General features: G+C 41.6%; 2 protein-coding genes across 4 annotated transcripts in view; one reads left to right on the plus strand and one right to left on the minus strand.

The window, feature by feature from the left end:
* CHTF18 (chromosome transmission fidelity factor 18) overlaps positions 1 to 14,481 on the plus strand; it is a 39,578-nt gene that overhangs the window by 8,353 nt on the left and 16,744 nt on the right. Inside the window, exons 10-18 of the mRNA XM_073648420.1 lie at positions 1,012 to 1,135; positions 1,359 to 1,495; positions 2,064 to 2,157; positions 2,253 to 2,351; positions 2,580 to 2,710; positions 3,625 to 3,793; positions 3,980 to 4,204; positions 6,267 to 6,416; positions 13,965 to 14,095. Coding sequence (XP_073504521.1) covers positions 1,012 to 1,135; positions 1,359 to 1,495; positions 2,064 to 2,157; positions 2,253 to 2,351; positions 2,580 to 2,710; positions 3,625 to 3,793; positions 3,980 to 4,204; positions 6,267 to 6,416; positions 13,965 to 14,095 — 1,260 coding nt within the window. The remainder of the gene's footprint in view (positions 1 to 1,011; positions 1,136 to 1,358; positions 1,496 to 2,063; positions 2,158 to 2,252; positions 2,352 to 2,579; positions 2,711 to 3,624; positions 3,794 to 3,979; positions 4,205 to 6,266; positions 6,417 to 13,964; positions 14,096 to 14,481) is intronic.
* GNG13 (G protein subunit gamma 13) overlaps positions 12,755 to 14,481 on the minus strand; it is a 59,803-nt gene continuing 58,076 nt past the window's right edge. For all 3 annotated transcript variants that reach the window (XM_073648428.1, XM_073648429.1, XM_073648430.1), the window contains exon 5: positions 12,755 to 12,938. In XM_073648428.1, coding sequence (XP_073504529.1) covers positions 12,914 to 12,938 — 25 coding nt within the window. In that variant the 3' untranslated portion in view covers positions 12,755 to 12,913. The remainder of the gene's footprint in view (positions 12,939 to 14,481) is intronic.

Below are 14,481 nucleotides of genomic sequence, written 5' to 3' on the forward strand. Positions count from 1 at the left end.
TTCCACTCAGTATCAGCAGATTCTTGACAATAATGTTCAAGAATCAGTGATAAAGTTGAAGTTACGCAGGGGATGGATCTTTCAGCAAGACAATGATCCAAAACACCGCTCCAAATCTACTCAGGCATTCATGCAGAGGAACAATTACAATGTTCTGGAATGGCCATCCCAGTCCCCAGACCTGAATATCATTGAACATCTGTGGGATCATTTGAAGAGGGCTGTCCATGCTCGGCGACCATCAAACTTAACTGAACTGGAATTGTTTTGTAAAGAGGAATGGTCAAAAATACCTTCATCCAGGAAATCATTAAAAGCTACAGGAAGCGACTAGAGGCAAAAGGAGGATCTACTAAATATTAATGTCACTTTTCTGGTGAGGTGCCCAAACTTATGCACCTGTCAAATTTTGTTTGAATGCAGATTGCACATTTTCTGTTAGTACAATAAACCGCATTTCAAGGCAGAAACATTACTGTGTCCAACAGCTATTACATAGATCAAACTGAAATAGCTGTTGCAAAAACACCAATTTTTATAAAACATTAAGATTAATAGGGGGTGCCCAAACTTTTTCATATAACTGTATATGTATGTGTGTATGTATATGTATGTATATATTTATATATGTATGTATATATGTGTGTGTATGTATATATATATATATATATATATATATATATATATATATATATATATATATATATATATATAATCACATAATACAAGACTGCAGACATACGAAATATTTATTTTTGATCATTATGGGGTTTTTTTGCAATGTAAAACTGCTGCAAGAATTGCTGTGGAAAAGGGCACTTTGCCCTGTGCATCGGGTGAAATATGCAATGACGTCCGCAGAATAAATTACAATTTTTTGGGGGGGTAAAAAATTGCTGGTAATGCAGATTTTCCGCAATTGGTTCTGCTGCAGAACATTCACTCCCATTATGCCCTTGAGGTGTTTGATAAACTTTTTTTTTTTTTCTTTTCCATGTTCCAAAATTGCAGTGATGACCGAAGTCCAGAGCTTTTCAGAACGAGAATCGAAGCTGCGACACAAATGAAATCTGTGCTGGGCATCGACGAGCGTCCGAACTGTCTAGTTATTGATGAAATTGATGGCGCCCCTACGGTAAGTGAGAGGAAAAAAAAAAATCTTCTGTGACTTTATAGATCAGATGAGCGCAAAGTCCCTGATTCATGAAAGTGAAAAATCCGACCCTGAAATGAGAACCACATCGTTACTGCTGACTGATTTTTATAAGACACGAATGCGAGGTTTATATACAGACTGATCTGTAAGAGGATCGTGGCCGAGGTTGTGGTTACTTAATGCCGTTCTCGCTACTTTCCAGGTCTCCATCAATATGCTGCTAAGTTTAATCAACCGTAAAGACGGCAAAGATGCGGAGGGCGAAGCGGCTGCAACCAAGAAGAAAAAGAAAGAGGGAGGTCTGATGCTCCGACCCATCATCTGTATTTGTAACGACCAGTTAGTATCCTCCACAATAACTTCTTTATGCACTGAGCTTTTCTTTTATACTCCTCCCATAGGACAACATATGGCAGTCTGTGCCACCTCGTGGCAGTATAAAGTCATATTAGGCCTCCTTGCACTCTGTAAAGAAGCAAGTCCTCAGGATTGGTGATAACTTACTCATCCGACTGCTGATAGGGAATATTTATCTCTGACGGGGACATTTATCTGGAGCGACGGGTCGAATGATCGACCACTGCTGCAACATTCGTCTCTATGATGATGCCTGATAAAGCCATAGGGAATGAATGGAGTGGTGGTCGCGCACATATCCACTGCTGCTCCACGTGTCCCTTTACCCGTCCCCGCAGACGGATCCCCGCTGTTCAATAATTTATCACTGTGGATGGGTGATGACCTTAAAGGCGTTGTCCAGTAAAGTTTTTTTTATCAAACCTTTCGCTCCCTTTTTCTTGTAATATAAACTGTTCTCAAGGCCGGACATCTATGGATCGTTCTTCCCCGCTGTCTCGTCGGTGATACGTCCCTCTCGTTGTCTTGTCACTTTCTCTCTTTTGTGCAGGTACGTGCCGTCTTTGCGGCAGCTCAGGCAGCAGGCGTTCATGTTGAATTTCCCCCAGACATTGCCCTCCAGGCTCGTACAAAGGCTGTATGAGGTTAGTGCATCTCTGCTATACAACTGCTCGTGTGTTTTATGTACTTTGGTATAGAAATGGTTCTCATGACAGTTTTTGCTTTTTTTTTTTTGCAGATCACTCTTAAACAGGGCATGAAAGCCGACACGGGGGCCCTTATGGCTTTGTGTGAGAAGACAGATAACGATATTAGGTCCTGTATTAATACTCTGCAGGTACGTATGCAACTACAGGGGTACCCCTAAACGCTGCTTCCTTTACTTAATAAGTTTAGGATTTCTGTGCAGTTTATATAGCCATTATTATCCTTCCTTTATGGGCTTGTAGCACTATAGGATAGATCCCTAGGGATCTATAGTTTTTTTTTTCTTTGCTTTACAGCTGTGGTGTGCGTTGCTCAGGGAAGGTACCCCTTTACTAACACTGCGGGTGCCTATTCTCAGTTTCTACACGGCAAAGGAAAAAAAGAACTGAACATGCGAACGGTCCAGACCATGAAGATTGGGCTGAAGGATCAGAACAAGGGCTTATTCTCTGTATGGCAGGAAATCTTCCAGCTTCCTAAGGTTCAAAGGTATCAGCTAATAATGATAACTCGCAGGAATGTGTATTAAAGGGGGACATCACTAACATATGCTACCAGTTTACCCTCGGGCCTCCTCCAATCCTGAGCTTAAAGGGGCTGCAGTGATAGTTTAGAGCTGCATGGTAAGTGGTGCCGCAGCCACCTGCCATTCACTTCAATGTGGTCGTGCTGCACTTGTCTGCACAGCCTGAGTGACTGCTGGATCCGGGCTGTGGCCCCCTTTATTTCCAGGGGTTTCATGGAGTGTCATCAGGTTACATTCCCTCTGATCATCACTTGAAGACATATTCTAGTGATGTTCCATGATTTTACAATTTGGGAATGTCCTTCCTGGCATTGGATGCACTGGTACATAACCAGGAGATTCGCTGTGTTAAACTGCCAGTATCCATCTCCAACTTCAGCAAGCGGAGCTGTGCTCTGCTTGCTGCTGTCACCACCTTAGCGTGCCGCTGTGACCCCCTTAACGGCAGCATTTAAAGCGCACGGTCCAAGGGTCGCCCATTTACCCAACCATCGCCTTTCCCTGCAACATGATTGTGGGGTGCTGATGAATCAGCCTCCCCTTTCTCCCATTAAAATTAAAAATATGTAAAAAATTAATTAACCCTTTAAGGCTCTTATGAAACAATTGAACTGCTTTTTTTTTTTGGTCTCTGCAACTCCGTCAAAAAATGCAAAAAAAAAAAAAAAAAATCCCTCCCGCCAGCTCCATCAATGCAAAACTGAAATTGTTGCAGTTCTCGAAAAATGGCGACTAAACAAAGTCCAAATGGAGCCGTGGCTGCCAGTGTCCGCTGCTTTTTTTGATGTCTGTGGTACTGATTTTAATGATGGTAATAACCCTTGAAGGGTCTTAGTTATTTTGATGCTTGATTGTTTTTTCTTTTTTCTCTCTGGAGAAAACGCATCGGTCTCGATGTCACCACCCCAGATTTTCAGCTGCTTCTTGGAAACGACAATGACCCCCTCAATGTGTTGGGCAGGACTCCTTTAAGTGTTCTGGGCCAAAGATTTCATCACATATTACACCTGACCACGGCTACGGGGGAATATGAGAAGCTGACGATGGTGAGTGCTTGAGATATTCATCGTGGGGAGGGAGATGCTCGCTCTTCATTTATAGGGGGAGAGGAGACCGGCGTGTGCTCGGGCGTTACTGTATACACCATAGACTTTGAGTGCAATTATTTATTTCTCTTTTGTATCTTGCACTTTCTGGAAAATGTACTTTTAACCACTTATGTGTCTTGGCAGGGACTGTATGATAACTTTTTAAACATGAAAGTGAAGGAGTCCAGTTTCGGCACAGTGGTGTCTGCTCTGGACTGGTTGGGATTCACAGACCTTGTGAACACCATGATAATGCACGGACAGAACTTCCAGCTGATGAGATACCTGCCGTTCCTCCCGGTCGCCTTCCATCTCTTTTTCGCAGCTTCAAACATTCCTCGAATTGCTTATCCCAACAGTCACTACGAGGTATGTCCTAGAGATTTTACACCACACATTAAAAGTTACTACTGTGACCCCTTCCCCACCTGTCTAAAATATCCATATGTACCACCGCTCTGTACTCGGCCATCTCCAGCATCTCTGGATTTGGGCCTCCCTACCAATTTGCAAAATACACAACATAAAAAGGTCAAAAAGACGCATTGCAAAGATGTAATATTGGACGCACAAGTGAAGATTTGCCTCCTGTATCACTCTCATTCACCTGTAGATGGAGCTGGATTCCCACGGATCAATAGAAATATTTGTTTGTTTGTTCTTTATTAGTTTTTTTTGAGGTCTGAAAAGATTTGCCTTTTATTTTATTTTTATTAACCGCAGAGGACATATCCTAGTGATATTCCATGACTTTACAATTTGGGAATGCCCTTCCTGATATTGGATGTACTTGTACATACCCAGGAGATTGGCTGTTTTACAAAGCCGGCATCCATCTCCAACTTCAGAAAGCGGAGCTGTGCTCTTCTCGCTGCTGTCAACCCTTTAACCCCTTTCCAACCCATGACGTCTTAGTACGCACATTTGCGTACCCCCGGTTCAGTGAGGGCTCCGGCGCTGAGCCCGCACTGAACTGAGCACATGTCAGCTGATTATTACAGCTGACATGTGCCCGCAACAGCCGCGGGTGGAATCGCGATCCACCCGCGGCTGTTAACATGTTAAATACCGCTGTCAATCTCCGACAGCGACATTTAACGCGCGCTTCCGGGTTGCGCGTTATAAGCCCCGCCCATCGGCGACCCCCGTCACGTGATCGCGGGTCACCGATGGGCGTGCATGACAAACCAGGGTCTGCAGCAGACGCCTGTGGTTGTCATGATCTGGTCGCTATGAGCGCCACCTAGTGGTCGGCGCTCATAGCGCAGGACCATTTCTGCTGCATACAGGGGATCTGCTGGTCCCCTGTATGTAGCAGAGGCGATCGGACAACTGCTGCTTCTAGTCTCCTATGGAGACTATTGAAGCATGCAGTAAGTGAAAAAAAATGTTTTTAAAAATATGAAAAAAATAAAAAAAAATCTAAAAGTTTAAATCACCCCCCTTTCGCCCCATTCAAAATAAAATATATATAAAAAAAAAAAACCCACATACACATATTTGGTATCGCCGCGTTCAGAATCGCCCGATCTATCAACATAAAAAAATAATTAATCCGATCGGTAAACTGTGTAACAAGAAAAAAATTCTAAACGCCAGAATTACGTTTTTTGGTCGCCGCAAAATTGCAATAAAATGCAAGAACGGGCGATCAAAACTTCGGATCTACCCCAAAATGTTATCAATAAAAACGTCAGCCCGGCGCGCAAAAAATAAGCCCTCACCCGGCCCCGGATCACGAAAAATGGAGACGCTACAGGTCTCGGAAAATGGCGCTTTTTTTTTTTTTTAGTTTTTTTTTACCAAATTTTGGAATTTTTTTTCACCATTTAAATATAAAATAACCTGTACATGTTTGGTGTCTATGAACTCGTAATGACCTGGAGAATAAGAATGGCAGGTCAGTTTTAGCATTCAGTGAACGTGGTAAAAAAAATAAATAAACAACTGTGGTATTGCACTTTTTTTGCAATTTTACCGCACTTGGAATTTTTTTCCCGTTTTCCCGTACACGATATGGTAAAACTAGTAATGGCGTTGAAAAGTACAACTTGTCCCACAAAAAATAAGCCCTCACATGGCCATATTGACCAAAAAATAAAAACGCTATGGCTCTGGGAACCAGGGGAGCAAAAAACGAAAAAGCAAAAACGACAAAACCCAAGGTTGCGAAGGGGTTAAATGCTGCACAAAGAAAACCGTACTGACACCTGAGGTTATAGAACAGCCACAGACGACTTGATTTTATATGCAAGTAACTATTTTGTAGCTTGCCTATTTGTTCAGCATTGTTCCTAAATTAAAGGGCACCACGTGCTCTTTGAGAGAATCAGTGCACCCCTCAGGTATGTTATGTGCATTGCTGACTTCACCTGCGCTGTAATTTCTATTTTAGGGGGTCAATACTAAATCCTCTTTATCCTACATACAGGCCCAATCCAAACTGAACCAGATGCATAATCTCCTGAGCGCCATGGTGTCGGAGATCGCCCCTGCCATCCGCTCACGCGTTGGACCTCAGTCTTTGATCTTGGATGCTCTGTGTCTTCTGCTCGATGTCATCTCTCCGAAGCTGCGGCCGGTGAGTTACAAAGTCGGTCGCGTCTCCCAGATGTCTGAAGCCAATCACCTCTTTTATATGCTGTGTGAGAATGAAGTTTTGTAAATTCTGTTTGTTTATAAGCTACTGATAGATTATAGAGTATTAACCCCTTAGTGACGGGGCCAATTATGTCCTTAATGACCAATTTTTACAATACTGACCAGTGTCACTTTGAGTTAATAACTCTGGAACGCTTTAACAGATCCCGGTGATTCTGAGATTGTTTTCTCGTGACATATTGTACGTCATAATAGTGGTAAAAAAAAATTGATATGACTGGTGTTTATATGTGAGAAAATCGGAAATTTGGAGAATATTTTGAAAATTTTGCAATTTTCAAACTTTGAAATCTTATGCCCTTAAATCAGAGAGATATGTCACACAAAATTGTTCATAAATAATATTTCCCACATGACTACTTTATACCAGCACAATTTTTTAAACCATTTTTTTTTTTTGTTAGGAAGTTAGAAAGGTTAAAAGTTGACTAAATGACTTCTCATTTTTCCAACAAAATGTACAAAACCATTTTTTTTTTTTAGGGACTACATCACATTTGAAGTGACTTTAAGGAGTCTATATGACAGAAAATACCCAAAAAATACCATATTAAAAACTGCACCCCTCAAGGTGCTCAAAACCACATTCAAGAAGTTTATTAACCCTTCACGTGCTTCATAGGAACTGAAGCATTGTGGAAGGAAAAAATGAACATTTTAACTTTTTTCACAAAAATTTTACTTCAGACTCCCATTTTTTTTTTTTTTTTTTTTTCCACAAGGGTAAAAAGAGAAAATGGACCACAAAATTTGTTGTGCAATTACTCCTGAGCATGCCGATACCCCATACGTGGGGGAAAACCACTGTTTGGGCGCACAGCACGGCTCGGAAGGGAAGGAGCACTGTTTGACTTTTTGAACACACAATTGGCTGGAATCGAGAGCGGAAACCATGTTGCGTTTGGAGAGCCCCTGATGCACCTAAATAGTGGAAACCCCCCACAAGTGACCCCATTTTGGAAACTAGACCCCTCAAGGATTTTATCAAGGGGTACAGTGAACATTTTGAACCCAGAGATATGACACAGAATTTGATAACATTAGGTCATCATATTGAATAAGTTGTCATTAGTCTTGAGCGCAAGTGCTCACTACTTGAGTTTGCATCGGGTACTCAGGTATGCACCAAGTATCGCGGATGCTCGAGTCCCCGCCCTGCATGTTTCGCGGTTATTAGACACCCAAAAAAAAAAAAATGCGGGGATCGCTCGTGCATGGCAGGCAATCCCCAAGTGTTTTTTTGGCTGTCTTTAATCTTCATGGGTGTCCTGTGCCGCCCTAGAGTCGGCGATTGTTTTCTTTTGCCTTGACCAGGAGAGCTTCCTATTCTTTCCTTCACAATTGGGGTATGTTCCTATGTAGCTTTTTTTTTTTTTTTTTTTTTTTTTGCTGTTTATTTTGATCAGAGCGGGAAGGAAAACATTTGTCGACATATTTGCGTTTTATAAAAAAAAACACAACATAGGTCTAAAAGCGCAAAGGAAATAAGTTAGTGTAAATGAAATTTTTAGAAATCCCATTCATTTCACTCTTACTGTAAAATGCTGATATTTTCCTTGCATGAAAACTGCATCAAAGCGCGGAAAAATAGTTTGTTCACATGTGAAAAAATGGCATTTTACAGTAGCGGCAAAATAAATTTCCAATCTGCACAGATTTTTTATTTTTTTTGTCTTTTTAGATCTGATGTTTTTTTTTTTATTAAACTCAGAATGTTGGTTCTTTCAGCGTTATTTTTACTGCATTTTTTTCTCCATTGAGAGAAAAAAATGCAAGTAATTTCTGCTGCTATTTTCTGCCCACAGTTTTGTGTTTTTCATGCGGAAAAATAGTGCGTAAAAAAAAAAAACCCAATGTGTCAACGTATCCCAACAGTTAAGAATAACCACGTCATGATTAACACCTAAGCGCAAAATGACGTATATGTTATGTCAGTGCTGGAGTCATACGTGGTAGATGCCGGCTGTGTTACAGCGACGTGTATGTGTGCAGCTGCTGGAATGAACTCTGAAATACTGATGTTAACCATTTAAATGCTGCTGTTAACCATTTAATTGCAGCTGTGACAGCGGCATTTAAGTGGAGTGAGTGCCTGATACGCACGGACCGGCTTACATTGGCCCCCTTATGACGCGATCAATGGCAATGCTGTAGTACTGCACTATATATTATAAGCGACCAGGCGATCGCAGGCCCAACTCTGTGGAACTAAAAAATTAAGTTTAAAAAAATATATATATATTATAAAATATAAAAATCCAGTTCATCCTCGAAACAAATACATAAAGTTTATGCATAGACTGAATATTTCCAACTTTAACTCTTATTTCTCAAGACTTCTGTCCTTCGCCCCGGCAGCTGGATATCGGCTTCTGGGCCCGATCCTGACTGATGGTCGCCCGTTCTTGTCTCATCAGTGTTCAGAGTTTATCACAATTTCTGTGTTTTTGCTTGTCGTCCGCTTTTTGAGTATTCACCACAGGTTCTCAATGGGATCGAGATCTGGGGAGTTTCCTGGCCATGAACCCCAAATTGCTAATTTTTTTTCACCTAGCCGCTTAGTTATCACTTTTGCCTTGTGTCATAGTCTCCATCATGCTGGAGAAAGCATCACCACATTGCTCCTGGATGGTTGGGAGAAGTTGCTCTTGGAGGAGGGTTATGTTCCATGCTTTATTCATGGCCGTGTTCTGAGACAGAATTGTGAGTGAGCCCCCTCCATGGATGAAAAGCCCACACACAAGAATGGTTTCAGGATGCATTACTGTTGGCAGACACAGGACTACTGGCAGTGCTCACTTTTTTTTTCTCCTAACAATCCATTCTTTCAGATGTCCCAAACAGTCTAGAGGGTACTTAATCAGAGAAAATCGCTTTCCTACTGTCCTCTGCAGTCCAATCAGTCAGTCTGTCCTTCATGTTTTTCAGGGAGATAAGTAGCTTCTTTATTACCCTTTTTGACATCAGGTAGCCTCCAAAGCCCTCTCCTCATCGTGCGATCAGATGCACTGACTTCTGCCTGCTGCCACTTCTGAGCAAGCTCTGCACTGGTGTTGAACAGCTCCCGTAGTTAATCTTCTTTAGTTCTGGCACATGCTGGACTTTCTTGAGCGCCTTGTATCCTTCGCATCAATTGATCTCCTCTCTGTGAAGTTCTTGATGTTCTGATAAATGGTTGATTTAGGGGCAATCTTACAAGCGGCAATGTCTTTTGCCAGTAAAGCCCTTTTGATGCAAAGTAATAATGACTGCACTTTTCTTTGGCGGTAACCAGGGTTAGCAGAAGAAGGCAATGATATCAAACACCTGCCCCCTCTTACAGCAACCAAACGGCATGATAGTGAGTGATATCAGCTGCCTTGTCCTCATTAACGATGTAAGCAGGTCAATTATGACAGGACTCGAAATCAGTAAAAATGTGTTTTTTGGTGGATTAAATTAATTTCCATGACGAGGAACAATTTTGCAATTCTTTTACAATTCATCCGATCGCTCCTCATAATCTGGATTTAATGCCAATTACCACTATAAAAACTGAAGCAGGGAAATCTGTGGAAACCAAAATTTTGCGACAGTCTGAAAACTTCCGTCCACGACTGTGCTGTAGGTTTGTCCCTTTAATGAACCATGCTCCTTTCTCTTCATGTCTCAGTGGCTTTATCCATCCTGACATCCTTCTCCACGTTGTCTTGACTCTAGAGGTGTCGTACAAGGTCATCGTCTCCCCCCGCCCCCGGGTCTGAGGTTATTTTCTTTTTTCTATTCGTTCTTTTTATAGACCCCTAAGCCCCAGGCTCATATCCTTTTAATTTAATTGTGATTGAAGTGAACAAAAAGCAATTTAATCTGTGTCTCCGGGTGAGCCAAGGGCCGAGGCAATTAGATGGAAAACTCATATTTTTAGGCTTAGAGGACGACACTTTTATTCTGCGTCCTGAGGATCAGCGCTGTTCGTCTCCCCTGTTGTTTTTACACGTGTACCTGACAGACAAAGCAATTTATAAGTGGAGAGAAATGCACATTATATTCTTTATTATACTATCGGTATTTTTATATATATATATATATATATATATATATATATACAGTACAGACCAAAAGTTTGGACACACCTTCTCATTTAAAGATTTTTCTGTATTTTCATGACTATGAAAATTGTATATTCACACTGAAGGCATCAAAACTATGAATTAACCCATGTGGAATTATATACTTAACAAAAAAGTGTGAAACAACTGAAAATATGTCTTATATTCTAGGTTCTTCAAAGTAGCCACCTTTTGCTTTGATGACTACTTTGCACACTCTTGATGAGCTTCAAGAGGTAGTCACAGGAAATGGTTTTCACTTCACAGGTGTGCCCTGTCAGGTTTAATAAGTGGGATTTCTTGCCTTATAAATGGGGTTGGGACCATCAGTTGTGTTGTGTAGAAGTCTGGTGGATACACAGCTGATAGTCCTACTGAATAGACTGTTAGAATTTGTATTATGGCAAGAAAAAAGCAGCTAAGTAAAGAAAAACGAGCGGCCATCATTACTTTAAGAAATGAAGGTCAGTCAGTGCGAAAAATTGGGAAAACTTTGAAAGTGTCCCCAAGTGCAGTTGCAAAAACCATCAAGTACTACAAAGAAACTGGCTCACATGAGGACCGCCCCAGGAAAGGAAGACCAAGAGTCACCTCTGCTTCTGAGGATAAGTTTATCCGAGTCACCAGCCTCAGAAATCGCAGGTTAACAGCAGCTCAGATTAGAGACCAGGTCAATGCCACACAGAGTTCTAGCAGCAGACACATCTCTTCAACAACTGTTAAGAGGAGACTTTGTGCAGCAGGCCTTCATGGTAAAATAGCTGCTAGGAAACCACTGCTAAGGACAGGCAACAAGCAGAAGAGACTTGTTTGGGCTAAAGAACACAAGGAATGGACATTAGACCAGTGGAAATCTGTGCTTTGGTCTGATGAGTCCAAATTTGAGATCTTTGGTTCCAACCACCGTGTCTTTGTGCGATGCAGAAAAGGTGAACGGATGGACTCTACATGCCTGGTTCCCACCGTGAAGCATGGAGGAGGAGGTGTGATGGTGTGGGGGTGCTTTGCTGGTGACACTGTTGGGGATTTATTCAAAATTGAAGGCATACTGAACCAGCATGGCTACCACAGCATCTTGCAGCGGCATGCTATTCCATCCGGTTTGCGTTTAGTTGGACCATCATTTATTTTTCAACAGGACAATGACCCCAAACACCTCCAGGCTGTGTAAGGGCTATTTGACCAAGAGGGAGAGTGATGGGGGGCTACGCCAGATGACCTGGCCTCCACAGTCACCAGACCTGAACCCAATCGAGATGGTTTGGGGTGAGCTGGACCGCAGAGTGAAGGCAAAAGGGCCAACAAGTGCTAAGCATCTCTGGGAACTCCTTCAAGATTGTTGGAAGACCATTTCCAGTGACTACCTCTTGAAGCTCATCAAGAGAATGCCAAGAGTGTGCAAAGCAGTCATCAAAGCAAAAGGTGGCTACTTTGAAGAACCTAGAATATAAGACATATTTTCAGTTGTTTCACACTTTTTTGTTAAGTATATAATTCCACATGTGTTAATTCATAGTTTTGATGCCTTCAGTGTGAATGTACAATTTTCATAGTCATGAAAATACAGAAAAATCTTTAAATGAGAAGGTGTGTCCAAATTTTTGGTCTGTACTGTATATATCTATATATATATATATCTATATATCTATATATATATATCTATATATATATATATATATATATATATATATATATATATATATATATATATATATATATATATATATATATATATATATCTCTATGCAAATGGACAGACGGAGCCCCCCCCCCCCGGTGTGTTGCACGGCGCCCCCCCCCCCCCCCCCCAGCATAGTGTGTGGCGTTGTATTCATGACTGTTTTCTGTTAATTCCCTGATAAGACAGGGATCCACTACTGATTGATTAACCCCTCAGATGTCAGTGTCTATAGATGCCGCAGCATCTTACAGGTTAGACATAGGGTAGGGAGTACACAGACCAAGTCTACACCCGCCTTTATGCTGACCAGGCACAATACACTGCGTTGCAGTTTTAAAATCAGCGACTGATCGCCCTTGTGGAACTAAAAATAAAAATTTAATACAGAAATATTGAACAAAAATCAAAGAAAAAATACATTTTATAAAATTAGTTTTAAAATATTAAAGTGCACATCACTGGTATCACTCCAACACTAACAAATCATTTATCCTCTACCCAAAAATCTAATTTTTTTTAAATAAATATCTAATTATCCGATAATCCGGCAGCCATTGATGACCTGATGTGTGAGCTGACCTAGAGAGGGGGGCGCCAATGTCTTATGTCCTGCCGCCGTCGCTCTGACACTTCAAGTCTCTGCTCCTTTTACTTTCCAGGATCGATATGTTTCCTTTAAGAAAAAAAAATAGTTAGCGGCTGATGTGTGATCGATGTTTGGAAGCTGCTCCTGCGTCTGCTCGCTTTCCTGGATGAATAATTAATGGCCTATAATTGTTTGTAAACAGGAAATCTATATCTGACCCTTCTTCTGCAGTTGTATGTTTAGTCCCGAGCCCCCCATCATCCCTTTAAATGGCGCTGCCATCTCCGCTTCTGTCCTGTATACTGAAAATCCGTCTATTCATGCAATATTGCAATTTACTGCTTATTAAAATTTGCAGCCGTTCTTGAGATATCTAGGTTTTTCTTTTGTTTACAGCTCGTTACCTTGGAGACCGACCACCGCTGCTAAACTGCAGACCATGTGCAGTGCTTACAAGCTGTTTTCTGTTGAGCTTGCAAGGATTACCTCCTAATCCTTTTCAGTGCTGACAAGTTAAACAGCAGCGGTGGTCGGTCTCCTAGGCAACGAGCTGTAAACAAACTAAACGTTTTAATATCTCAACAACGGCTGCAAATTTAAACAAGCAGTAAATTGCAAAAGTGCTTGTATTTATAAGCACTATCCATTAAGAAAAGGAGAATAACCCTTTTAAAGCCCTTCTAAACTTATAGGGCTTATAGATTTATATAGGGCAGGGATAGGGTGGTACCATCATGATATCGACGGTTAGTAAAGTTGCCGTCTCGTCGCAGGAAATCCCAGCAAACAATGAAGTTTGTCGGTTGCTCGTTTTCCCTGCAGCGGCCACTACAGAATAAATGTGGTATTACAAGTGTGCTGCTGTTTGTTAGAAACTCTCCACTGTGATTTATAGGGCAAATACCACAATACTTGAATATTGTGAGTTGTAGTACCAGACACGGCCTGTAGATAAAGGTGGCGCTGTTTGCGTAGAATTTTTTTTTTTTTTTCTCTAAAAAATATTGTGCAAACTGTTTATGCATGAAGGGATTGTGCACCGCACCTGCAGTGCCGGGCCTAGTTTGGGTGTCTTGCTCCTATATATGACCTGTGCGCCCGCTCTTCCTGCAGGTGAACACTCAGCTGTACAGCATGAAGGAAAAGCAGCAGCTGGCGGACCTGATCAATACAATGCTGGCCTATAATCTGACCTACCACCAGGAGCGCACCATGGACGGTCAGTACCTCTACAAGCTGGACCCGTGAGTATCTCGTGTCCTCCTCCTCCTCCTGTTGTAGGGATCCTGCCATGTAGTCACATGGATCCTAATGTCCTTCCGGCACCAACCTGATCAATAATGTATTATTTGCCAAGCAACTGAATAAGACACATAATGATTTTACTCTTCAGTCTTTTACTCCGCTGTGTCCAAAACCCGACTCTGAGCTGAAATTTTCTGCGCTCCGTATTGATCGAGGCAAAAATAGTCAAGTAAACTTGATGTCCTTTCATACAGTTTAAATATATGGCTGTGTATACGGCAATATTCCTAAACCCCTCTCAAGCTGATGAAGAACTGCTACTTCCAGCAGACCCTGTTAAATCTGTGATAGATGATAAATCTATCCTTTTGGTGCTCGTACAAGC

This window comes from Phyllobates terribilis, unplaced genomic scaffold (genome assembly GCF_046119375.1).
Source record: "Phyllobates terribilis strain yellow unplaced genomic scaffold, ASM4611937v1 Scaffold_9__5_contigs__length_417890890, whole genome shotgun sequence".
Taxonomy (NCBI): domain Eukaryota; kingdom Metazoa; phylum Chordata; class Amphibia; order Anura; family Dendrobatidae; genus Phyllobates; species Phyllobates terribilis.